General features: G+C 36.0%; 3 protein-coding genes across 4 annotated transcripts in view; 1 reads left to right on the plus strand and 2 right to left on the minus strand.

Annotated features, from left to right (window-relative positions):
- The window catches only part of LOC142337603 (uncharacterized), a 115,833-nt gene extending 98,525 nt beyond the window's left edge, over positions 1 to 17,308 (minus strand). Inside the window, exon 1 of the mRNA XM_075386950.1 lies at positions 17,295 to 17,308. The gene's annotated coding sequence lies outside the window, so the exon portion shown is untranslated. The remainder of the gene's footprint in view (positions 1 to 17,294) is intronic.
- LOC142337601 (cilia- and flagella-associated protein 298-A-like) overlaps positions 1 to 26,749 on the plus strand; it is a 364,848-nt gene that overhangs the window by 63,181 nt on the left and 274,918 nt on the right. The window contains exons 2-3 of one of the 2 annotated variants that reach the window (XM_075386946.1): positions 9,450 to 9,667; positions 10,095 to 11,173. The exons of the other annotated variant lie outside the window; for it this stretch is intronic. Coding sequence (XP_075243061.1) covers positions 9,460 to 9,667; positions 10,095 to 11,086 — 1,200 coding nt within the window. The 5' untranslated portion in view covers positions 9,450 to 9,459 and the 3' untranslated portion in view covers positions 11,087 to 11,173. Of the gene's footprint in view, positions 1 to 9,449; positions 9,668 to 10,094; positions 11,174 to 26,749 lie in introns of those variants that run through there. 2 annotated transcript variants of the gene reach the window in all.
- On the minus strand, positions 1,186 to 26,622 carry LOC142337600 (mucolipin-3-like). Its single transcript, XM_075386945.1, has 16 exons — positions 26,428 to 26,622; positions 25,530 to 25,863; positions 24,775 to 24,901; positions 20,968 to 21,124; positions 20,448 to 20,662; positions 19,563 to 19,750; positions 8,775 to 8,947; positions 8,136 to 8,241; positions 7,931 to 8,027; positions 7,752 to 7,863; positions 7,375 to 7,499; positions 6,844 to 7,098; positions 6,385 to 6,507; positions 5,895 to 6,092; positions 1,546 to 1,694; positions 1,186 to 1,386 (listed from the first exon to the last, which is right to left on the minus strand). The coding sequence occupies exons 1-16, from the start codon at positions 26,456 to 26,458 to the stop codon at positions 1,344 to 1,346; spliced, it is 2,433 nt and encodes an 810-aa protein (XP_075243060.1). The 5' UTR covers positions 26,459 to 26,622; the 3' UTR covers positions 1,186 to 1,343.

The following is a 26,749-nucleotide window of genomic DNA, read 5'->3' on the forward strand; positions in this document are numbered from 1 at the left end:
AAGGCACTGAGAGTTTTCTCTAAATGGTAATGTCTTAGTAAAGAAAAGCAACAGAACTGAACAGCTAATTCTCCTAAGATCGAGCAGTCGATCATTACAAAAAAGCATCCGAAAACGGAATAAATTTCCGTGTGAAGTCCTATTATCAGATCACGCTCACAGTTTAAACGCATGTTAAAACAGCATCTGCTCCAACAATTCAAAATTGTACCGTTGCAAAGGAACGTTGGTGGCTTTAGAAGTTATTTTTACCTTTAAATAACGGAACCACTATTTTTGATTTTTAACCACTAATTTTGTATATAACATTTTAACTTGTAATATTTAACCCCTGGGTTATATTTTCAATTTATTTGTTTAAAGAAATCATACGATGTGACAGAAAATCATAATCTGGTAAGTTTTCCTCTAGTTCTAGGTTTGCGATGTGGGAGAATGTTTTCAATTTTTTTTCCAATTATTGGGGAATTAATTGTGTCATTCCATTCAATTATCGCAATTAAATTACGGTTGCCAATCAATTATTGCAATCAAATAATTGGCAGTTATTGCGAGTCCAATTAATTTTTCCGAATCCCTGATTATAGTCGTGCGTTCGTTTTGATTTATTACTTGACCGATTTTTCGTATGACTTGTTTAATTTTTCATCCTCAGAAACGCGATAAACAGGCAACGCCCGTGGCATTAAGTCGCTCTTAAAGTCTCACGCCTTTCTGGTGTTTTAGTATCTGTTTCAAGAAAACAGCCGAAGTGATATAAATTCACGGTGTGAAGTGCTGGTCTTTAGAGTGACATGTGCACTTGGAGAATTTGCTGCCTGTGCAAAAACTGTAACCCCATTTCGAAAATATCTCATTTATAACGATCAACAAGGGTGCTTCAACCCGTGCATTGCCGAAGCCTGAACTACTACTACTACTACTACACACCACACTCAACCCCCCTTCCACACGCACTTATTGAACAACGTATTAAACACTTTCATATAAATGAAAGCGCGAACAAAGAGACCTTTAGCTTTGATTTTTAAAGCGTTGTATTAAATAGGATGCTGTAATTTTGGAGTAAATTGATTTTTGTTGGTTTATACGTTGTGTTCCTTGCAGACTATAAATGAAGATATCCTTTTTGAGCTGTGACGAGAAGCGACACGAACAGAAAAAAATCTTGTTAAGCCAATTCAATAACATTTAACACTAAATTTAAATTATTGATATCAGAAACATGTTTTCACGATGGTAGAATGCATTATTATTTGTCAAATGTATGTCGCCGTGAAAAAAATAAGAATTAGTGAAGCACTATTTTTAGGCGCATCATTGACAGATTTGGACATATCTGATCACTTTTCAAATGTAACTGTCATTCTTTCGAAGTCGACTCCGCTGAAACATAAATGGATAATTTATCAGTTATAGCGGATCAAAAGAAGATGAAATTGAGTTAAAAAATAAAGAAGACCAACACAGTATAATTAATTGTGGCCATTTCTTTAAATACTTGAAACTGTTTAAAAATTATTGAATAACTGGCAAACTGCTTACAATTGTTCGCATTTGACAAATTTCCAGAAAGCTTCTTTGCAACTCATTCGGGTAGTCGTACGTTCTAGGTAATCAGAGTCGTTCGAATTCTTCTCATTCATGAAAATTTCCATTTCACTCATGTTTTTGTATTTACCTTCTTTCAACTCCTGAAATATTTTAAAGTCTGATTAGTCCAACTGATTAAGATCATAACGTACAACAAGAGCTGTATGAGGCAACAGAGTCCTTTTTGTGCTTTTTTGCCTTCTGGATCCTCAGTTTTTTAATCAAGATGTACGTAATCTCATAGTTATCATGCTTCCTGCTCTACATTTTCCTTATGTTATTAATAGCCGCACAGCTATAGCTGGAGCTGTTATTGGCCTTCTCGACTCCCGGTTTTTACGACTCGAAGAGGAGTATTGATTTTCTACTGGTCTTTTTTTTAAATTTTTTTTAATGAAGTAGATTTCTTCATGCGGCATTTTGACCTAAAGGCGGAAGTGAGAAAAGCTGTCATGGTGAACAGATTTTTGCTGAGCTAGAGAAATTTTTGGATCATGCGCTGCGTTCCGTGAATAAACATCTCTTGTTTACTTCGAAAGATACAAGTTTATTTTTGTACCAAGTTGTCTTATTTTCATGAAATTCGACAAAATTAAATTTGATAAATGTGATCATTTTTTTAAATTTCTCCTTTCATAATTTTTTTCCCGAAATAAAGATGTGTGTGAGATCATTAAGGGTTGGCTTATATTTATGTTTAGGTTGTTTGTTTGTGCTGGTTGAGTTAACATGTTTTGTTTGGATGTGTGCTTGTTTTAAATGAAATTTTACTGTATATCGAAATTTTACTTTTTTGTCATCGCCTAATTCATCATCCTCAACGAGTTCCAAGGTATCTTAGCTCTCTTGTGTCGCAATGATAAAGTTACAAGATGCAAGTTACAGTTACAAGAAGTTACAGTAAATTTACAACCTTCAAATTTTGGTCACTTAAACTAACTTCGGAAAAAGGTCTTTCAGCCATGCAATTCCGCATGAATGGACCAGACTGCCATTTGAATTGAAGCTAATACCAGATGAGCTTACTTATAGGAAGAAACTGAAAACTCTTTTATTCTGATTGTTTTATATTGAAGCACTTTTGAGTATTTAAATGGTGCCTAAACATATAATAATAATAAAAAAAAATTTGAATTGAATTTCGTAATTTTAGTTCAGTTTAGTTGAATTTTCTTTACTCTTTAGACTTCAACTTGTTTTTTCTCTGCTTTCATACGTTTATAGAGAAGATATTAGCAATTTGAAAAGCCAGTTCTGTTGGGGAATACGACATCGAGTCAATTTCGGAAGTCTTCCGACTATGTTTTTTTTATTTCGTCGTCAAGATTTTTACGACCAGATGACGTCACAACCACTTCAAATCTGCTTTTTGTTCATTCGTTCATGCAATTTGAACTCAATTGCTTGTGATGTCATTTTTCACTCTTGGTGGAACGAGTTTTTTGTTCATTCGCGTGATGAAGTTTTTGGTCACACGTGACTTACCTCAGTCTCAAAAATGACTTCCTCACTCTGAAAGTGATATTTCTTAACTTAACTCAAGGAGATAAGGTGAAGTGAATGTGCGTCACTCTAACTGAAGATTATTTAGGGGCACCTAATAGAAGAAGCAATAAGTTATACAGATTCATAATCAAACTATAACATCTCATCGTTTAACAAAAATTTCGTTTCGTTTTTTTAATGTAATCTTTTTAAGACTGCAGATCTACGAAGCTATTGCGGCCATATTCAGGCAATCTGTCATATATGTTCTATTTTGCTAGTTGCTCATTAGCTCTCGGCTATTATGTTTTTTATCTCTGACATACAATAGCTTCGTTCTTGTTTATTCGGATGGTATCTTTGACCTCCACCTTAGTATGAGTCGCATTACACCCCCAAACTTTGCATTAATCACAACAAGAAGTTTTTGTAGTTATTAAGAGGATTGCTTTTTGGAGCTGGGCTGGCAGTTTTGCGCTCATGCGAAACTGCAACACGTGCCTGCGGGGATGCAAATCTCTCACAAACGGATCGCTAGTGGATAACTCATGCGAGGTCATTCTATCAGAGGGACGTTTTAATTTATTTTAAAGTCACGAGCGACGGCAGAAAAGTTTGTAGTCTATAAGTTTAAAAGTTTTTACCTTTTACCTATCCTTCATATTTTGTTGTTTTTATCGAATAATTTATATGTAATCAATGAAACTTGTGCAGTTTTATTGAACTTATTTCGTGTACTATTTTTAATCGTCAAAATTCTTAATTATACGTAGGAGTTCACTTGATACCCCGAGTTGACCTAATAACCTCTCAGGGGAATATTTTTTCACGTTTTTTGTTTTCATTGTAGTTTACTCGAACTCACTAAAAAAATTAGTGTTAAGCTGGATCAATCGGGTTTAAAATGTATTTCAATTTTATATTTTCGGATCTTGCTGGCGTTTCCCATTCTGTTGACCCCCTTTATAGTTTTTCACTGATGTACTTCAGTGTTGCTTCGGTATACATACATGTCTATATACGAGTCATATAAAGAGGGAGTCTACTGTTATCGTTAATCCTTCACTTGATATCTGGCATGATCTTTTTCTTCGGACTGTAAATTCCATAGAACAAGATTTGCCATGTACTTGTGTTCATTTAAGCTCCTTTTGAAAAATTTTTGCATAGGGGCGACAGCAGCTTGTTCATGTTGCCACTTGAAACAGTTTTCACGAGAGTTTTGGTGCTCGTATCCAGAAGTTCTCATCAAATTTCCTAAGCCGTGTCGGGTGTCCTTGCAATTTCTCTTGTTGCTTTTTCTTACACTAAGGGAGCGGGTTTTCGGTTGTGAGTAGTTGCCCTTTTGAAACGACATGAGAAGCAAACGTCGCGTAGCTCCATGTACATAGACAGATGGAAGATCATGAATGACAACAGACGTGGTTTGTATAACTCTGGTTCCACCAATCCAGGCAGTCGCTCTGTGTTTAACTTCCTCTATATTTCGCATATACACTTTTGAAGGGTACCAGAATTTTATTGAGTGTTTAGATTGTAAATGATCTATATCAGAAATAAGGAGACTCGGTACATTTTCGGCAGTTAAACTTTAACTATTCTTTTCCATTCCAAAATCCCTGGGAAGAAGCTGTTTTTCATCTCCCTTTATCATTATTATCATAGGTTTAGGCACCATTTAAGTGCTCAAATGTTTATTAGATGTACACTAGATTTTCTTAAGCAGCCGACACATTGCCGGTAAATAGCCGTAGTTAACCCCACTGATCCACGCTGGGATTGAAACAGTTAAAGAGAAATACGAGAGAAAAATTGACGCCAGCCTACTACCCGACGTTTGGATTAAAACAGTTAAAGAAAAAAGTTAAGTATTGATGACAGCCCAATTTTGTAAGTGTCAGTTTGGGTGGCAGTTGGTACGCAGTTTCATTAGATTCGATAAATATTGTGAATTCAACCTCTTAATTGGGGGTTTATAAGCTTAATATGATTACCAATTAGCAGTATACTTAAGGCACTCTGAGTGCCCGGGCTTTACCGGTTCATTCTTTCGTTTCATTGCGCTTTTTGACCTGAACGTATTCGCTCAAATTTTCTGAATGAATTCTACACTCCATTTAGTTGAAATAATGGGTCAGTAGTCACACGTGAAAGTGATGACTTATGAATACTTCAACGTTAAGAGGAATAAAAAATAGCGGGACAAGTTCAGACCTACAATTCAAGGTTTTCATTGACTAAACAAAACCCAGACCTAAAATGGACCATGAATGGATTGGTACAACAATTTAGAAAATATTCCGATCAAAAACCGAACATACAGTAAATATCAACGTCAAACTGCCGCGCGTGAACAAAAGACCACCAGCGAGGAAACGAGTTTTTGTTCAACTACAGTTTTGTTTAAAAATTGAAGTGGAAAAACGTTTCACGACGCAAAAGACTCGTTTTGCGGGAAAAAACATATCGTCCTTTTATCATTCTACTTGCTGTCGCGAAGTGACCAAAATTGCTTCTATTTGACTTCAAAAACCGATAGAATCTGCGTATGCGTATAGATCTGAAGAAAAGGGACAGCTTCAACCGATCATACACGTATTATATTTGAATAGAGAAAAAGAAAATGCTCTCAACCTCAAAATGGGAATTATTGTAATTACTATTGAAATTGATACACCTAAGAAACTCTTTCTGAAAGAGGAAACTCTGAAGGTTCTTTAAAATCTTTAGTTCGGATTTTAATGTACAACCGTGTAGAAGTAATCTCTACTGTAGTGTTCGTTTTATATATCCGTTAGAATATTTAATTTTCTTACTTGGTATGTCTCTGACACTATAGCAATGACGAGGCCGACAATGAAACAAATGTATAATGTAGTGAAGAGGGCGATCCATAGTTGGCTGATTATGAACACAACGCGATTGTTTCTCGACATCTCGGCAAAAGTGTTAAAAATATCGTCCCCATTAGTCAGTGAAAACATTGTTTGTAGCGTTCTCTCGTATGTCTCAAACTGAAAAGATAACACACATATCTGCGCAATGGGCCACAGTTGTCTATACAGTATCAGAGAATGAGGTCGCTTTTGAAATAGGTGGTTGTTAACGGTTGCGTCAGATTGAAAATTTGGGTCTGTTGTATTTCGCCCAGATTAGTTTTATACAATTAGGCCCTACTCGTACAATATGAAAATCATCTGCGGCTCTAGAAGATTGAGACAGAACAAAATAGGCCAACTCTTTGCTTCTACGACGCAGTCGATTTTGAAGTCAATTCTTTCTATAGAGTTTGAAAGTTTATAGTACCTTGTAGTGGTATCCTCCTAGTACAATCCATGCGAAGAGAGAGTTTCCAATTGAGAAGCAGAGAATGCACACTCCGAAGCGCATGAGAGGAGGTGCAGCTATCTTTAGAGCCAGAATCAGAATCTACAAACATCAGATTCTACCAGAATCAGAATCCCAACTGATGATTTTTAAGTTTCACTGAGCGATGATCGTGCCTTAGAGGTATCTCAAGTCCATGTTTGGATGTTAAAAAGCGTGAATCCTAACGCTGCAGGAAACCCCCTTTTTTTTCGTCCAACGCTCTTCGTTTATTTGTTTGAAATGGGAGCAGTATATTTATTTGCAGAATCTTTTATAGCGCACTGTGTTTAAAATCATGGCTAGGAAATATGTATACAAATTGTAAAGTTATTGCAGTTAAAATCAAAAACTGTATGGCTGTTGAAATTTAGGCTACCATGTCAAGCGTTTATTTACATTGAAATGTGAGCTGTGTTTGAAGTTCTGCAGCACTGCAATATAGCTCAGCATAACCCCAAGTCCCAGGAACATGGAGCACTCGCTGTACCCTGATCTGATTAGCTCTGTTGTAATGAATATCTTGATGAGTGATCCCACAATCTCACACAAACAGGAAATGATCGTCATCAGGTTCCAGAAGTTGACAAACTCCATTTGGTCTTTGAATTCAAGCTTCTTGCGTTTGTACAGTAGCCAGAACTTCTTTATCACCTATTTGAGAGAACATTTGACTGGTACTTCAATTGTGGCAGTTTTATGTTTAAGCTGGCAAGGTTTTTTGAACCTCCATGGATTGTACATATTGTGCATAGTGATAAAGGATATCTTGAAAAAGTACCGTTCACTTTACGGAAAATGGTGGTCTATAAATTGCAGTATTGAATTTTCTCAGCTTCAGAATTTATCAAGTGATATTTCGCTCTTTTTCATACTTACTATACTTCGAACAATAATATAGTTCAATCAAGTGGTGTAACATGTGCTAACCGTTCCCAATGCCCAGTTGCGCCTAGTTGACCGGAAGGTAGCAAGAAGGAGAATGACAGACCATGTGATTGTAAAGATGTCAATGCAACCACTCGCTATCACATAAATGTACTCCACGCCGCTATCTAGAAACAAAAGAGACTAAAATTTGAGATCGCTTCCCTTTGAACCATCTATTTTCATGTAACTCGATTGAGATGAAATTTTGAGCATACAAGGGTCGTAACTTTTACAAAGGGATTGAAGAAGATCATTCTTTTTGCAACAATTTGAGTTGAATTTATGACAGTTTTTCATGAATAAATGGATCTCAAGAAACAATGCGGATAATCTTGTGCGCAAAAGCTTTTTAATTTTGTCTCTCGTTATATGCTTACTGGCGAGATAGTAGACTGTAATGCTTTCGTTTCCTCCGCAGTCGAGAGCCTCATGCTGAATATCAAGAGACACTGGATCTTGTCCTGTGTGGTATTCGTTGTCAATTATAAGCTGAAACGAAATTTAGTTATTTTTTTAAATAAAAAAGCGTCACTCGAAGAGGATAAATGCAACTTGCCGTGTTCTCAAAGCGATAACAGTTTGGTTCGAAGAAGACATTCAGAGCTCCGAAGTGTTGGTTGAGCAGATAGAAACGTAGACGCATCGACTGGAACCTACAGTAGACGTGAACATAATATTGACCGTTACAAAAATGTGAATCAATTGGGAATCGTTGCAGTCGATATGCAGCATTGAAAAGATGAATAATAGAGAATACTTACAGAGCCAAATTATCCTCCAGTTGGAACCCAAAGCTGTCTATTAAGAATTGTGTCAAATTGAAATCAGGAGTGATAACACTCGGTGGGTAGTGTATAAGTGCACAACCTGTAATAAAATTCTGATATTCATTTATGCTCCTCCCATTCACACGTTGATTGGTTTTCTCATAGGTTCGTGTGAACAAAACAGCGACAAATATGGGATATTGCATTGACTATATCAATATATCACTATTCACTGCATTTTACCCTAGGTTTAGCATAATTTTAATCTTAAAGAAATGTTAAGTTCAAATCCTTCGCCGTTTCGCCGTTAATTTGTTTTTAAAATTGGGTTAAAACAAACTTTTTAAATAATTTTAATAATAATTTAAACAAACAAATTTTAATAAAATTTTATAATCTGGTATTATCAGATTTAATTTCGTTTCTAAAAATAAAAACTTTGGAAGGCTCCTAAGTTAAGGGGAAAAACCTCCTAATAGGTTTAAATATTTGTTAAGGTTAAATATGTGAGTTAAATATTTGTTTAAAATTTCTTTGGAGTTTCTTGTGAACCGAATTCTTCGAGGCATTTCTTTCCGATCACTTAAAATTAGAAGCTTAAAATGTGAATTTTGGCCATCTTTGATTGGTTACTTTTGGTTGGATCAATTTTGATCTCGACGGTGTTGTGTGTGGAGTTATCGTCGTTGAAGGCATTGTTGTATACACATAGTTCCATGTTAAGAGGCTGCACGCTCACCATAGCTGGGTAGGAGACATCGCAGAATGTCCAGTTGCCTATGGCCTTCGGATCCAGAGTAAAATACCTGTAAACAATCTATGTGCTACTGAACTTGTACTGGTACCTTGTATTAATTTGCGTCGATAATTAGGCGCCTTATCAATCGGAAAAGTCAATTTATATAATGAAAAAATCAAATAGTCACTTGGGACACATCTTGAACCTGCAACCCACACAATCCGGTTTCAAATGCCGATAGATAACTTAATTAAAATCAATTGGATTTAAACAACTGATCCATCTAATCGCGTATCTTTCTGAAGAAATTTACAGAGCCCCTTGATTTGTTTTCCAAGAGCGAGACGTATAGACATGGAATAAATTTAAAACGGATTTCATTCCAAAAAACTAGCATCCTAAAAGTTTTCATTCCACTTAGGTTTCGAAACGAATTTCTTTGACGACCATTTATCGAATTCCGGAAGAAATTTAAGCCTGTTTTTGGATGCCACGCTTTTGCGCTCACTCAATTTTTAATTGTTAAAATTTTGTACTGAAGTACGCATCATCGTCTAAATCAGTTTTTCAGAGGTTGTAATGTTGGTTCTGAGGCGTGGTTCTACTTTGTGTAGATCCTCCAATCAGAATACCAGTTGTCTAAAAAAGCTCATCTCGTTCCAACCCAGAACATCGTCAACAGCTTCCGCTGCCATCAACCAATCAGTGCCTTTCAAACCATCCCGCGCCGTGGGAGTATGGCTCGCGGGCTGCAGTGGAATGGTCGCTGGAGCAGTATTATTGGGAGGCATGACTTGACGCACTTTTAAATTATGGGATTTTTCAGTGAACTTGGTACTGCAGCAATTTGCTGGACTGCAGCTCTGTTCTTTTTTGAACTTTATGCTGTCTTTTTTATCAATAGGTGTTTCTGTTTGAACATATTAGGAAAAATGACTGTTCAAAAGCGTAGAAATACTTGGTTAAAATTGCACAGAAAACTTTACTCAAATTCAAAGAACATTAAACTGGTTAAGATTGATCAAATTACTAAAGAATATTATCAATTGTTTTGACTTTTCCTAACTTTGATTTTTTTCTTTTATAGACAACACTGCCATAAACATATGGTATAATCAACATTGTCGTTTTGCTTTGGGTAGTTTTAGGAAAGTAGTTTTTGTTAAGAATCCAGGAGGAGGTGTAGAGCAAATGGTGTCAATACATGCTGCCAGGAATCACGCGACTTACTGAGAGTGGGCTTTCGATGGTGAATTGGACCCTAATCAAGGAAATGAAGCCTCCGACCAATCAACTAGAATGGGAAGCGGAATTTGACAACTACAAAAAATCCCCAGAGTTTGCAGCTATACATTCTGATTTCACTCTAACCGATTTCAAGAGAATTTTTTACATGGAATGGGGTCATAGAATGTGGGGAAGATGTATTGGGTTGTTCTATTTCATTCCTTTGGGTTACTTTTTGGCTCGACGAAGAATAGCCAAAATAGATTACAAGCGTCATGCTGCTTTTTCTTTTTTGCTACTCGTTCAAGGTGGATATGGTTGGTATATGGTAAAAAGTGGTCTTAAAGCTCCTGAAAAGAGTACTGACATTCCACGTGTCAGCCAATACAGATTGGCTGGACATCTTGGTCTGGCTTTTATTCTTTACTCTGGATTTCTCTGGTCTGCAATGACAAATTTGAAACGTGATCTGCTATTTGAACCTCACCAGAATTTGAGAAAGTTGCGAATTATGGCACATATCAGCAAATCTATGGTATTTTTCACGGCAATGTCCGGCGCCTTTGTTGCTGGTCTTGACGCTGGATTGATTTACAATTCTTTCCCCAAAATGGGAACGTTCTGGATACCTCCGGAAATTTTACAGTTCGAGCCAAAATGGAAGAACTTTTTTGAGAACTCGACAACAGTACAATTTGACCATAGAGTTCTAGGAATCAGCACGCTGGCGTTAATAACAAGTACTTGGACTATATCTCGATTTACTACGCTCCCTAGGAGGGCACGGTTGGCTGCTAATTGTCTAATGGGGATGGCATTGTTACAAGTTCACTTAGGTATCACTACTTTGAAGAATTACGTCCCTATTCCTTTGGCATCAATGCATCAGTGCGGTTCGTTAGTGGCACTCAGTTTTTCTCTGTGGCTGTGCCATGAATTGAGAACTATCAAAAAAGTAGTGAAGATAATTAAAAAATAAATGATTGATGTGCTGATTTTAAAAGCTATCGTTTTCATCCTTAATCTGTCTATGATGTTAATATAATTTAATTTTTATCATGATAAATAGTTCTTCGTTGCAATGGGTGTTCAAACGGTAAAAGTTTTTGAGGCAAAAAGTTTTGTATCGCATTGAAATTCTGCCCAATAGACTGCCTATCAGTTAAAAAGTCTTTTCGGAAGTTTTTGGAAGCAACCTGCCCAATTGTTGCAAAACTTCTGACAAGTGCAACTATTCACGTGGCTATGTTTGTCAACTCGAAGAGTATTTATTTGTGGTTCATTTATGTTGGCCTAGGTAGTGGAGAAGGCGCTTTCTGTTGTATTGTCTTGGGTACGAATTGCGCTGGATTTTTTGTTATACCTATAATGACTGACGTGATTGATGTAAATTAGATACATGTATTTTAGTTCTAAAATTTCTTCTGTGTTAGAAGATTGAGAGAGAGATCTGATGCCAATTGTGCATAAAATAAGCTTGGCATAACTTGGCAAGAAGCTCTACTTGTTCAACATATACTTGGCTAGAGAAATGAAACCTTGAGGAACAAGAAAGAAGATAAGAATGGGTGACAAGAGATGCCAAGTTCTAGAGCTCGAGACCAGTTGGTGCAATGGTTAGCACACCAGCTTCGAAGTAAGAGACGCTGGTTTGCACCCAGTACCGATTCATTTCCACAGTAGTTGCGGCTGGTTTGCGCCAAGTACCGATTCATTTTAATACTAGTTGCGGTTGGTTTGCACTCGGTACCGATTCATTTCACAGTATTTGCGTGCAATATGTGATTTGAGGTGCAAAACTTGTTAAAGCTCGCAAATAGTTTGAACGTCAGATAGAAATGACTAAACTCTATCTGACGTTCAAACTATTTGCCAGCTTTAACAAGTTTTGCACCTCAAATCACGCATCGTTTGCTGTTTTCTATTGTTGAAGGCTCCAAAATAAGGTTTACGATTCCATCCGCCCTTAAAGAAAGAGAATGAATAAATTTCTCCAAATATTAGACAGCAAATTAAATCAATTTAATTTAAAAATTTATTTAATGTAACATAACAACAAAAAGTATCTCGGAGAGGACAGATGGACGGGGTTATTAAACTCACCTAGTGTCTGCCCTGGCTAAAGTTAAATAGTTACAGTTAAATATTTAACATCCCCTGACCAGGTCTCCGGTGCCAACGCCAAGCAAACAAACCTCAGAACGCTGTCATAGAGACATGAACAAGGAACAATGCGTAATCGGAAGAACGACTAACACCGTGTCTTTGCTAACGAGAGAGCGGTTGATTCCTGGTTGCTATGTATTAATTTAAAAAAAATTTCCTGAAGTTCGATTTTCTATGTGTAGACTTTGTTATTTCGTAAATGCCGGAACATTTTTGACTACAGTTCATGGAAAAGAAAAGTAAGGAAAAAATTTTATAAAAAATATAGGATACTAGCTCCTCATTATTCAGCAAGTAACGTTCTTTGAATTTATGATAAAATTGCAATATTTTCCGCCAATTTTCGTTTTCAATATATTGTAAATATAATGAATTTTAAATTTTTTGCAGATTGTAGATAGGTAAAAGCAACGAAAAACTGCAACAGCCCTATACCAAAATACCGTATTGAATTATTGGATTAACATTGCTTCGATAGTAATCAATTAACTGTTTTCGGGGTACATATTGACGCAGCTTACATATAATACAACACTGTTTTGAGAGTGCTTTCTTAATATATTCTATATGTGATTGAAAACTTAACTTACTATCTACATAGACTCCGAGATACTTGAAAGATTTCGAACTTCAATGAAAACATCATCAAACTTAAACACTGATTTGCAAGCACTATTTTTGTTCCCTATATTTATTTGTACGGCTTTTTCCATATTTAAGTTTTAACTTATTAGCAATCAACCAATTATTGATGTTCTGCAGATCTTCTTGCACTGAATTATTGTCTTTATTGATTGCGGTGAGGCTTGTATCATCCGCAAATAAAATAACATCAAGAGATTTGCAAACTGTTGGCAGATCATTGATATAAATGAGGAGCAACAACGGACCCAAAATTGAGCTTTGTGGAACCCCACAAACTATGGAATTCCACGATGAACAGGCCCAATTAACAATAACCCGCTGCTGTCTCCCTTAACTATGATGTTATCCAATTTAAAGCTGGGCTCCTTATACCAGTGTTTTCGATCTTTTTAAGATAAAGAAGGAAACTGATAGCTTTTACATTTTGGCAATTTAATCTTATTTTTTCGAGTAATTCAACAAGAGCGTCAATTGTACTGTGTTTGGCACGAAACCCAAGTTGCCTATTGAAAAGCAAATTATGTTATTCCATGTAGGCATATATGCGAATGAACAAAGCACGTTCTATAATTTTATTCCAAACAATTAGAAGAGAAATTGGTCTGTAGTTATTTTCATCTAGTTTTGATCCATCCTTGTGAAGGGGAATTACTGTAGCTTTTTTAGATCATCGGGAAATAATTCTTCAAATGATTTATTGATTACCTGAATTAGGTATGGAATCGTGATATTTGATGATAACTTTTATGACACTAGAGATATCATCATCACCAGATGAGAATTTATTGTCTAGATTTTCAATGATTTCTCTTGCCTCGTCAATTGTTATTGGTTTTATATACATGAAGTGGTTAACTTCGTTCATCTCAGTTAAATGTTTAATTTTTTCTTTCAACTTCGGACCAACATTGGTGAAAAATGTGTTAAACTGCTCAGCAATGTCAGCGCTGCTGGGATCAGTGCAACGTTCACTACATGAGTTTAACGCCGGTACTAGCGAACTTTTGCGATTAGTTCCTTTTATATCATTGATTAACTTGTGTTTGCCTTGAGTCTCCCATACATGATTCAAATTTTTGCCTATAAAAATCTTTTTCAGCTTTTTTGACACATGTTTCAAACTTGTTGCGTAATAATTTGAATTTTGTCGCTGCCTCATTATTTTGCGGATTTTGTTTCATGCTTCGATGTGCTTTTTTTGAAGCGCAAGTTTTTAAGTGAGTTGGTAAAACATTTCGGTACCCTAGACTTTTTATCGGTCAAGCATTTCAGAGGAGCATACTTGTTAGTGATTTCCACGAACACGTTGTTGAGTTTAATAAATAATTTGTTCTATCAGATTCTACAAAGTGACATCGATTCCTTAGGCTCCAGTCTAAGTCAGTTATGTAGTTCGACAGTTGCTCTTGATCTTTTATAAAGCTAATGTCTCTAAACGGCAGATGGTTATGTTCATTATCAACATTAATTGGCCACTTCATTAGGATAGGATAATGATCCGAGAAGTTTCCATGAGTTAGAACATTATAATCAGGGCTGGCAAAATTTTGATATATAAAGTGGTCTAGACAAGTTGCAGAGTTAGAAGTTTCCCTGGTAGTTTCAAGATTGGCAAGCTCAAAATCATCAGATATCGTACATAAATAATTATATTGTAATTGGTTTTTTACATGAATGTCGATGTTAAAATCGACAGTTATAACGGTAGGGCAATTTAAGGAAGATAAGTCATTCAAAAAATTATCCAATTTCTCGACGAATTTTAGTTTATTTATTCTTGATGGATTGTAGACAGTAGCAAATTTAAAGCTGTACTTTTTGTACTCTAATCAGACAAGAAGGGTGTCTTCCATATCCGCAATCAATAAAGACAATAATTCAGTGCAAGAAGATCTGCAGAACATCAATAATTGGTTGATTGCTAATAAGTTAATACTAAATATGGAAAAAAGCGTACAAATGAATATAGGGAACAAAAATAGTGCTTCCAAATCAGTGTTTAAGTTTGATGATGTTTTGATTGAAGTTGGAAATCTTTGTAAGTATTTCGGAATCTTGGTAGATAGTAAGTTAAGTTTTCAATCACATATAGAATATATTAAGAAAAGACTCTCAAAACAGTGTGGTATTATATGTAAGCTGCGTCACTATGTACCCCGAAAACAGTTAATTGATTACTACCGAAGCAATTTTAACCCAATAATTCAATACGGTATTTTGGTATATGGCTGTTGCAGTTATTCGTCGCTTTTACCTATCTACAATCTGCAGAAAAAAATTTTAAAATTCATTTACTTCAGGAAATTGTCAGGTAGTTCCAGGGACATTTTTATCTCTAATAAATTGCTAACAGTATTCGAGTTTCATTTATATGAGCTGCTGAAATTTGTCCTGAACTCATTGAAAAAGATGCATAGCGAAACTTATCTAAATGAACTCTTTGAATATGAGCATAGTACCAGAAACACTAGGTCTACCAAAAATTACCTAAAAATTCCCTCCTTTAAAAAGCAGTTTGAGCGATCCTCTATTTCATATCGTTGTGCAAGGTTATTTAACATACTGAGAAAGAATGAAGTTCTAGCACAAAATATTGAAGACGAAAATTGGCAAAAATCGCAATTTTATCATAAATTCAAAAAGTTACTTGCTGAATAATGAGCTTGTATCCTATATTTTTAAATAATTTTTTTTCTCTTTTCTTTTCCATGAACTCCTGTAAAAAATTGTTCTGGCACTTACTTCGTAAGTGCCAAGGTTTCAAAAATGGTATTATTTTTGCAAAATAACGAAGTCTACACATAGAAAATTGACGAAGAAAATCGAACTGCAGAAAATTTTTTCATTTAATACATAGTAGCTAGGAATCAACGTCTCTCTCGTTAGCAAAGACACAGTGTTAGTCGTTCTTCCGATTAAGCATTGTTCCTTGTTCATGTCTCTATGACTGCGTTCTGAGGTTTGTTTGTCTAGGCGTTGGCACCGGTGACCTGGTCATGGAATGTTAAATATTTAACTGTAACTATTTAACTTTAGCCAGGGCAGATACTAGGTGGGTTTAATAACCTCGTCTATCTGTCCTCTCCGAGATACGTTTTGTTGTTATGTTATGTGTTTAAGTAAATGTTTTAATTAAATTGATTTAATTTGCTGTCTAATATTTGGAGAAATTTATTCTTTCTTTCTTTCTTTCTTGTTGAGTGTGTTTCTAACAAGGACATGGGATCCTGAATTTGTATCATTACACCGCCATGTGTGTTTCTATTCTTAATTACATAATTATTATAGCCTGGAACCAATAAGGAATCGATGTCATCGTTATCAGTTAACCAAGTTTCAGTGAGACATATTACATTTGGTGGAGACTCAGGACTATGAACAAGTGCTTCCAAATTATTGAGATGTTTTTTTAACGACCGAACAATCACGTTTAATATAGACATAGTAGTTGGTATAATAGCACTAGGAGGAAGAGACAGATTAGGATCCAGATTCTTGATTTTTTAAATAAAAATTCGAGTATCTTTAAAGCAGCTCTGTGCAGTATACAAGTCGTATCCCAACGCTTGACCACCATCATATAGGGAATTGATTTTATACACTCTATTGTCACCTCTAGCTTTGGCGTAGTGTAATGTTCCTTCTCTTGACCAAACATTCGATGTTGTTGTCACTCTTCATTAAATTAAAAAACTTCAGTCTGGTCGCAGTCATGTCTTCAAAAATTCTAACGTTCTTCAGATTGTCGAACTTTTCCAGATTTCTCTTGTTTCTTAACAAATTTACCTTTGCCACTCTCCGGGAGAAACGAACAATCAGACGTGGACCTGGCTTCTTAGTCGGGATTGGATGGGCAATTGAGATATTGTTTGCACTAACCTCAGCCTCAAGTACACTCGCGAAATCAACAACTCTGTCCATAACATCTGTAGAACTTTCAGGCATACCAATTATTCGCACATTCTCTCGTCTGTTGTACGATTCCAGCATTTCACTTTCACATTTAGCTTTCAGGTCACTTTCTTCGGCGTAAAAAACTGTTTCTTTAACTTCCTTCGTGATGTCTTCTCTCAAACTTATAAGGCTCTCATCCACGGCGGCTTTATTTTTCGTTGTCAGTTGATCTTGAATCGTTCTCACAATATCGGGCATTGACGATGCTACTGCTGCTTGAATTGCTTCTTGAAACGTTTTAGTAAGTCACTTTCATTTTCTTCCGGGCTCAATGCACTACATAGACGCTTGTTGTCTGCTTTTGCGAGAGGTGTTTGATCGTGGTAACTTAGATATGGCATCTTTTGTGCGTCTTTACTCAGTGAAGTAGTCATCTGTTGTACGTCTCCACTCTGAGAAGTAGTCATGTTGGTTCTGTGAAACTATTTAATAAGTTTATCACAAACAATTAAGCCCATAAAATAACCCCTTCCATATCATTCCAACCGTAACTTCACTCGCTCGCCAGCAACCGCGCTCACCACACCCCCTTGATGAAGCTAAAGATAGCCTCCCTCGCAACCCGGTTTCTCACTGGTGTTTCTATTACACAAGGTTAGGGGCTCTAATCAGCCGCAAATACTGTGAAATGAATCGGTACTGGGTGCAAACCTGCCGCAACTAGTGTTAAGATGTTCTCACTGCTCTCGCAATTGAACGTAGAGGATATTTACTTCGCAATTATGTTTCAATTCATATGTAAATAACAAGGTTTTTTACATAGCAACTGAGTTCAATTAGTTTTAACATAAGCCACCCCAGGAAAATGATTATGTGAAAACTTAAATGAAGGATAGAGGATATGCTTGAGATATTTTTCTATAAGAGCAGGAAAAATATCAACTTAAAAAATGCCCTCCATGCTCAAAGGTTTGCGTTTTTATCATAAATGTATTTTGTTTATGATTCAATCCTACATTAAGGCAAGTTTTCTGCATAGCAATTTGTTCTTTATAACTAGACTGTATAATCAATTCTTTTTTTTTGAGTATTTGACCATGTGGACCTAATTTAATTTAGAATGCGATGTTTTTGTTGACTTACAAAACTTTGGGTCAAAGGTTTTTTTTTCAAAACAATCAGATCGAAGACGTTAACTTCAACGCTTTTAAATGGCGCAAAACCACGAGCCATATAAGGATATTCAATTTTTCTTGAGCAATCATCCTTCTTTTCCCTATATATACGGAGTTTTTTCAAGTTAACTATTTTTGAATATTTTCAGCAGTCTCTTGGTTCGAAGCTGTAACCCTCATTTTTTTCTGAAAATTGAACAAATTGTAAATTTTTGAACAAAAATATCTGTGACTGCGGCATAGTCCATTTTTTGAACCAAAAATGATTGAGTGCCAAATAAAATTTATTGGCATGTTATGATAGCCGTTTGCAGTCACTTTGTTTTTGAGTTTTGAGAAGCTTATCATTTTGTCAGGTATAACTTTGTTTAGTCACTTTTGATTCAACTTTTAAAATAGTTTTAAATGAGAAAGAATTGTGTCTTCCGACCATTGGTTTTGTAGTCACAGAAATTCAGTGAAAATTCTGGATTGGGTAGAACCGTGCTTCGGAGTATTTTTTTAATAGCGGCAGAGCAATAGTTGAGGCTATTATTGGCCTTCTTTTTTATTTTGTTGTCAGGATTTTTGTTTTGACCATATGATGTCACAATCTCTTCAAATCTGCTTTTTCATTCGTTCATGCAGTTGTCATCTGAATTGCGTTCATGGGCTCATTTTTCACTCTTAGTGGAGCGAGTTTTTGTCCATTCGTGTGATTAAGTTATTGGTCACACGTGACTTACCTCTCTCAAAATGACTTCCTCTTTCTGAAATTGACTTTTCTTTACTTTAACTCAAAGAGAAGAGGTTAAGTGTTTGTGTGTATGTATGTGTCGCTCTAATTGCAGGGTATTTGAGGGTAGCTAATAGAAGCTGCATTAATTTAAACTTTATTTATCAAAATATAACATCTCAGCATTCATTAGAAGTTTCTATTTGATCTGTTTCTGATCTGTTTCTTTTATTATCTTTTTGAGGCTGCAGATCTTCAAAGCTATTGCGGCCATTTTCTGGCAATCTGCAAGCTATGTTATTAATTGCTCTCGAACGAAGTTTGAGGCAGTTATTGTAAACGTGTGTCTTCTTAATGCAAAATTTTTGCTTGACCGTCTTTGTGTTTTTGTTTTAGAACATTCCTTGACTTCTCAAATGACTTTCATGCCTGTCATTCGAGAGCAATTTGTCCGACGTTAGTCGTTTTGTTTCTGATATCTTGCTCTGCTGAGATCAATTAGCTTTCGCCTTCAAAATGGATGTAGTTATCTATTGGTGGCTAAATTTGCGAAACCGGCAGTTGTGTTTCTGAACAGGGCCTATTTGTGGTTCAAAAACGTGTTCCCGTGGAGCAAAATATGCGATTCCCTGAACATGCGGTTACACGTTAATTATTAAAAAACTGAGTACGCTAACGCATGGGCTTTGAAAGCTGCCACATGCTATCTAAAACTCAAGCGGAAGATAACGACAACAGTTGATTCAACTGTTTTTAACGTGAAGTTACTAAACGTTGATAGTGAATATATTTGTAAACATGTGAACATTTAACCTAAAGGTTATATGCATTTGCAGATACATTATTCTGGACACACTTACTCATCGACTGCAAACTCAATGTACTCTGCAATCTGTTCAGGTCGGTAGACAGAGTAGGGGAAGTGGACCTTCTGGTCTGGATCGGTGTAGTCAGTGTCCCAGTCTTTCAGGAACAGATGTCTGAATGACTCCGCGTTCTCGTCCATGAACAGTTGGTACTCACGCTGGTAGCTTGCATACCAACAAAGCTGAAATACAATAGCGAGCTGAGATAATAGCTGATTTTTCCTGCCAGCGATAATTGAAGTAGTGCTGCAGTGACGGAAAATTGTTAAGTCCGTACATATAAATTCTTTACTGTGGGTTCAAAAATTGTATCTGAAGTTGTTGCGATAGCTTTAAAAGCGAAACTGAGTAGTCTCAACGTTTGTTGATTCTTATGTCATTGCGCAATAACTATGCTTTAGTTCACGTTCTCTCCTAAAAATTAGCCTTGCTATTATACACACCTTTGTTCGTGTCATCTCTTACGGTTTGTTTGCTTATCCACATTTTTATCAAATATTGCACCAAATACTTAGTCTGTTTGTGCAACACCTGTAAGCAACATCCCGGAAGTACTTCTGGACTTCGCTTCTCAGTTGCTGTTTGTAGATCACTCAAACATGCCAATGTGCTCATACTGATTAAAAAGATAGTGCTTGTTGATTCTTCAACATGGTCTAAGAGGAAATCATTTCTGAACCTTAGGAGTTCAATTGTTTTTAGCAGTACCCATAATCAGACTAATTAGTTAAAGCTAAAGCTTCTGAAAGAAGAATGATGTGCTCAATCCAATATTTATTATCATGGCGTAAAACAATTATTGTCCAATTCTTCCCAGAAAGCATGTCAGAATGTTTTGCTAATTAATAATAATGAATTTCAATCAGAGCCATCTTATACCTGAAGTGTGAATATGATGACTGATATGAACTGTATGGCAGATCTGAGAGGGAGAGTGCCCCTTATGCTCCACTTGTACCAAGGGGTCAGGAAGTGCAGTCTCAGCGCATGTCTCATCTTGTCCGCCAGCTCCTCCATCTGTTCTTCCAATGACATGTCGCTGCTTAAGTCCTCGCTTGTCAGTCGCGATCCCGTCTCGTCAAAGCTAGAGGTATCTGTTCAACGGAAATGAGTCGAACAAACTTAGAAGAATCGAATTTCGCTGATACGTGGATATTTGGTTTTCTTGACTGATTTCATGTGAGAACATGAAATCCCAATTGTTCTTAATTTTTTTTACTAATGAACTGAAAAAGGCATGATCAGATTCGGAAGTCTTTTTGTCTGAGCAAACAAAGTTATTATAAGCTTGATGTTCAGAAATTTCTATGTTAAATCTGGTTACCACACTCTACTCAATAAACTTTGTTCATCTAATTTGTTCATCTATATCAATTTTGTAGATAAAAAAATAAGTCACCTGCATAGCTGCCACTCCTGCTAACACTGGTCTGCAATCTCTGGCTCATGAGATCCAACTGTTGGCGCAGCTCTTTGGCGTGGATGTGCCTTGTTTGTCGGTTCGCTCTGGGGCTTATCCTCTGTGAGTCGGGAGATTGTAAATCTCCGTTTATGTTCTGAACATGTACAGAAAGTAAAATCACTAATCTCGAACGGGCGTCGAATTTAGCATCGAAGTATTCATTTTGTGCTCTTATTTGCTCTGAAATAAGTTTCTATAGTTCAATGTCCGACTCCGACTATGCGGTGCTGCTGCTGCCAGACATCCGCTATTTCTTGTCTGACATATAGAGTAAATTGTCTTTCATTGTTTGACCGATGCATACTTTAGCTGTCGTTTGAGCGCAATTTGTTAGACTTCAGTTATGTTATAGCTAGAGAACTCCGGGTAAAAAAATGATCAGGTGCTGAAAGTTGAATACAGGTTCAACTTAGCAAAATAGTCTTGAGTTATTTGGTAACGACGCAACGTGAAGCAGCACTCGCTATATAAAACCTGCAAGTTTTCGGGGCCAAATATGCAAAGTTTGAGTTCCTAACTTAGAGATTTTTACTAAATTTGCGTAGTGGGATCTTTTCCGTCTGTGTCCCCCAGTAAGCGATGACTCCCAGTCATAGAGTTCTGCCTTTCAAGCTCTGCTTATTCTAAATTTTCTGAATAAAAAGTTGATGGAAGTAAACCACAGACATTGTCATATAGATTAGGAATACATAATTACGTAATTGGGACTGTAGTATTATTTGAATAGATGCCTCTTGTATAAAACGGACTACCGCATAAAGTTTGACAATTTCATCCAATTTTCAATCACGGGAGGAACTTGTATTTTTACTTTTTGGTGTTTAATATGTTTGAGCATAAATCTTAACAGGAATTTCAACCAAGCAACAAGTTCAACACAGCACTCAAAACACAGAACTGATTGCAGAATCTCAGAGGAGTAGAACCAAAGGGGGAGCAGCAGCAGCTTATTATTATTTAAAAAATTAAAAATTATTAATATAATATAATATTATTAATATTAAAAAATAAAAAAGACGGGAACATTTTTATTAGTACAAAACAATTAGGTGTCTGGTCCTGAAGAACGCCATATAAACCAAGATTTTACCGAAAGACTTAATTCTTGAAAACAGTTTTCTGGTGCTTGAGTTTGAAAAAGATTAGAGTACTACACTAAATCTCTCTTAAAAAACGGAATTAAATTTTTTTTTTGCGCATGCCACCCTACAATGTCTTAAAGTACTACGTTTAGTTTAAAATTTCTTGCTTGCTTAGTTATTTAGGGCAGCACGTTGAAACAAATTATTTGCTGTTCCAAGTTGAAAGTTCTATGAACATAGTTGTAATTGGTAAATTTAACAAAACTTAGACGTCAAAACTTAGACGAATTATTCAGACGTCACGGAATTAAACAGCTCTATTCCCCCCTCTAATTTCCGGCCTGAAGAATTTGGTAGCGCAGACTCCCCAACAAACGAACAAGTTGACATAGTTACTTTTTACTCTTCTCAGCGAAAAGAAATTAGAGTACCTGTAGCGCTATAAACCGTTTTCCATTTAGGTGGTCAAATACTTCTGTGGTAGTAGTTTTTGTGTCAATTAAAATTTATAGATTGACACCCTGTGAAATTCGCTTTTTTATTGTCAAGGAATCGCATATTTTTTGCAGCCCCCAAACAGCAAAAACAAATAACGACATGAGGTCTGGGCTGCATTTTTCTATCAATATGAAAAGTTATTCTAGGCTAAAATTTGAGCATTGCCCCACTCGTGTTTGAAAAAAAGTCAACCATCACTTATAGCTAATCTCCTCCACTATTTTTACTAGTATATATCTAATTGATTACAGTAGCATCTCTTGGTTATCGACTGTTGCTCACAAAAACGCAACATATTGGTTTTGTGCTTAATTCAAAAACCTGTAAATAAAAACAAGGTTGAAATTTTTTGCAAGGTTGAAGTTTTTGCTCGTATTAGGGCGCTCAATGAGAGCAATTGATTTGTTCTGAAGTCACACACGTATTGAGAACAAATCTTTGAATTGTTAAAGCAAATCTGTAGAGCTGTATTTAAGATTTCTTATATGATGGTAATTATTTGGCGAGATTTATCCGCACGATTATAAGTTCTCGGACATATTTCGTAGAAAGTAGCATGGCATGCAGCAGTTTCAAAACCTAACCATCTTCGAAACTTGTAAGCTCAGGTTTATTTGGTATAGCTGACATTGTTGATGTGAATGCGTGCGAATGGCATAACACTGAACCAAAATTGATTATTTCGAGAACTTTTGCCCCAACACACTACTTGTCGTGAGTTTTAAAAACTCCGTCATAGTTTTACCAAAGAAAGTTGTTTTAAACTGTGATCTTATCACGTTCGTTTAACTATGATTCAGTTAACATTTGCTCTTAACAATAGAGGGAGAAACAAGATGTGAATAAATTGCTAGTTCGTGATGATTTTCTTTTTGTGAAACTTGGATGAAGTACTTCCAATTTCAATTGGGTTATTTCAATTAAGCTACCATTGCTTTGTTACCTCAGTTTCATAGGCAGGCCAGAGCACTAGTGTTGAAAATCAATGGCGCAAAAATTAATTTGCAAATTTAGTCACCAGTTGGACTTATTATGTCATAATTGAATTTTCATTTCGTAAAAGTAGGGGTGCTATCTTACTGTTAAGGTTAAGCATCTTTTTGCAGATTCAAAAATTGTTTTACACGTATTGAGACCAATTCTTTGAATTGTTAAAGCAAATCTGTAGAGCTGTATTTAAGATTTCTTATATGATGGTAGTTATTTGGTGAGATTTATCCGCACGATTATAAGTTCTTGGACATATTTTGTAGAAAGTAGCATGGTATGTAGCATATTTCGTAGAAAGTAACATATTTCGTAGAAAGTAGCAGTACTATGGATAACTACAAAATAAATAGATATTTTTTGTAGTTATCAGTAGTCAGATTGCGGCCGTGTGCTTTTTGGCAGTGCGTTAAGTCATGTCTAAATCAGAAATAAACTACGCTCTATTGCTTTTACTTCTAAAATCTTTGTAGTTATTCGTTCCGGGCCCTAAAGAATCCGAGTTGTTAAACACATATTTCAAATAAAAACTCTACTTGTCGGATATTAATTTTGTCAAAAACGTTTCGGACGGACGAGTTATTGATAGCAATCTATATTGTATTACTTTTTTCTGCCTAGTTTAAATCATTATATTGAACTTCGCTGTTTGGGCGACACACTATTAGGTACTTCTTCCGTTATCTCATTACTTGACAAACTCCCCTGTAACTTGGGGAGCTTTCCAAAGCAACCCTGTCTTTTTAAGTACTGTGGTTTGAAGCATTCTCATTCAGAATTCACCCGAATTGGAATACGAATTGTCAATACTAAAAGTAATCAAAAGTGCGCCAAAATAGGTTTCATTTTTAAATCTTATTTAAATCTATAAAAACCTCTATGCCATTATTTCAGTAAAGCTATGCTCCTTCCAGTCTGAGCAACAATTGATAACTGCATGTCGTTTGAGAGCAATCGGACCAACCGTAGTTGGTTATGCTCCTTCTCTTAAGCAGCAAATATCAGGAACAGCACGGTTTTTATTTGCAGCTGACTATTTTAGCAGTTTGACTGAGTTATCTCAGCTCTTGCTCAAACAAAAAATAAAAGTTTGAAGCTTAGTTGAGTATAGGCTGGTGATGCCTGCAAATTGCGTATTTTTTTGTCTTCCTTTAACACGGGTTAGAGTAAAACGAACCCTGGTGGGTCTGACAGCAGTTCCAGTTTCAGACATTGAGCGTCCTTGTTCTCTCCGCTGGTCTATCAGTCGGAGGGTGTTGTCGCTGCTCGATCGGTTCCTCCCTTCTGATGGAATGCTTTTGGACCTTCAAAAAATTTGTCTCTTATTAAGGCCAACAAATTTGCACAGTGCGCAAATTTTAATCACTGTATTTTTAAATTTCCAGCACTTCATTGTGAGACCTGAAATTGAAAGTTCTATGAAGATTAATTGTTTGAATTTTTGGGAGGAGTTTGATAATGTTGAAGAAGACATTGGAACAGGAATGAGAGGTGCAAAATTCTAAAGCTGCAACAAATTTAGCTAGAGTACGAATGACAACTGGTTGTGAGTTTTTAATTGCCCTCGAAGAGAAGCAATTATTGTAAACCTGTGTGCCTTTGTTATGCAAAATTTTTGCTTGACCGTTTTGACTTCGAGTGGCTTTAACGCCCTTGACTTTTTCCGTTTCGCGTGATCTAAAATTCTCTCTCAATCACAATTTCAAGCAGCTGAACTCAATTGGCGGCAATTTAATACTAATAGTCAAATGAACAGTGCGCCGAAACTGGTGCCATTTTTGACTTTAGATCTTAATAGTTGTATATGTTAACCTCTAATGTTAACCTTTCAAGTCCACTATTGAACTTCTTAGTGCCAATTAGGCTCGCCCTCACAAATTAGATTTAAATTAACAAAGATTGTGAGATTTTCAGAATTTTGCAAAAGGTCACCTGGAATTTTGTCTTGTGAAGCTGGAGTTTGAGTTGCGACTGTTTTGCGTTGTGTAGCGAGGGCTGTTTATATCATCACTATAATCACTGATAGCTCCGCGATGAATCGTTCCATAATTATTAGGGAAAGCTGAAGCTGAACTGGTTGGCACATTTCCATTTGCAGTGACAGGGGTGAAATCGCTACTGAAAATGTTTGGAATTGAGGAGTTGCTCCCAGTGTCTCTGGTTCCATTGGTACTGGTTGTTCCAACTGTGTTGTGCCTGATGATAACCTCGTCATCGTCGTCGCCATCTTCAGTTGTTAAGTTGAGCCTGTCGTCTTTCGCACCAGCTGTTTAATAGTTTGGGTATTATTTTTATAACTCAACAACTTTGGGTTGACGATATTTCAAGTTGTTAGTTGAAATTTCATACCCGGAGAGCCTAGCTCATCGACCGCTCTAAAGTGTTGGAAACTTCTCGAAAAATCAGCTGTTTAGAATTAGGACATTTTGTGTCGTTTCTTAAAGTTGCCATTTCTGACTAAAAAAGTTGCCATTTCTATCCTACTGCTTTTTGAACAGTCTTGGTCTATTGTTGGCTAATTAATATTGCTGATTACGGGTTGAAAATGAAAAAAAAAACAAAATTCTATTCTGCTGACCGATTTAACCGATTATTGCAGTTTATTAATAAACTAATAATCGGTCAACAGAATTTTTCTATGATCAATGAATTCATTTTTTAAATGAAAAAATGAATTCGAGGAGCAAACGTTGTAAATTTTCTTCTGTGCTTTTAATTAAAATCAGAGAAAAAAAATTAACAACGTTTGCTCCTCGAATTCATTTTTTCATTTAAAAAATGAATTCATTGATCATAGAAATGAATTTGTACAAGTTCAACAGTTACTGACCACGTTGAAGTTTGTTGAAGAAATTCATCATGAGAGAATCGAGAGACCGATTATTGGTTGTACGTCAAATACTCGTCATTTGTTTAATGTTCAAACTGAACTTATAGGAATAACTATGATGCTATGAAATCCTTAGTCAATTGCGTATTCTCAAAGGCCAATTTGTACGGAGTTGTGTGACTGCTAGAATTGAGTTAAGTCTAATGAACCAAATCGTATACATGAATGCTCGCGTATTAACTTGTGCCTAAATGTTTGCAAGTATTATTATTATTATTATATAATGCCATTGAGCAATTAGATATGTTAACTATGTATGTTG

The sequence above is a fragment of the Convolutriloba macropyga genome, chromosome 4, assembly GCF_964194025.1.
Source record: "Convolutriloba macropyga chromosome 4, txConMacr16.3, whole genome shotgun sequence".
In the NCBI taxonomy this organism is placed as follows: Eukaryota; Metazoa; Xenacoelomorpha; order Acoela; family Convolutidae; genus Convolutriloba; species Convolutriloba macropyga.

Bases quoted from the DNA above. Each gene is read 5' to 3' on its own strand.
- LOC142337600 (XM_075386945.1), bottom strand. From the start codon at position 26,458: ATGATGAATTTCTTCAACAAACTTCAACGTG. The intron at 25,864-26,427 runs GTCAGTAACTGT...ACTATTAAACAG, and splicing joins CTTCAACAAACTTCAACGTG to CTGGTGCGAAAGACGACAGG. The intron at 19,751-20,447 runs GTATAAGATGGC...ATTGTATTTCAG, and splicing joins TCATCATATTCACACTTCAG to CTTTGTTGGTATGCAAGCTA.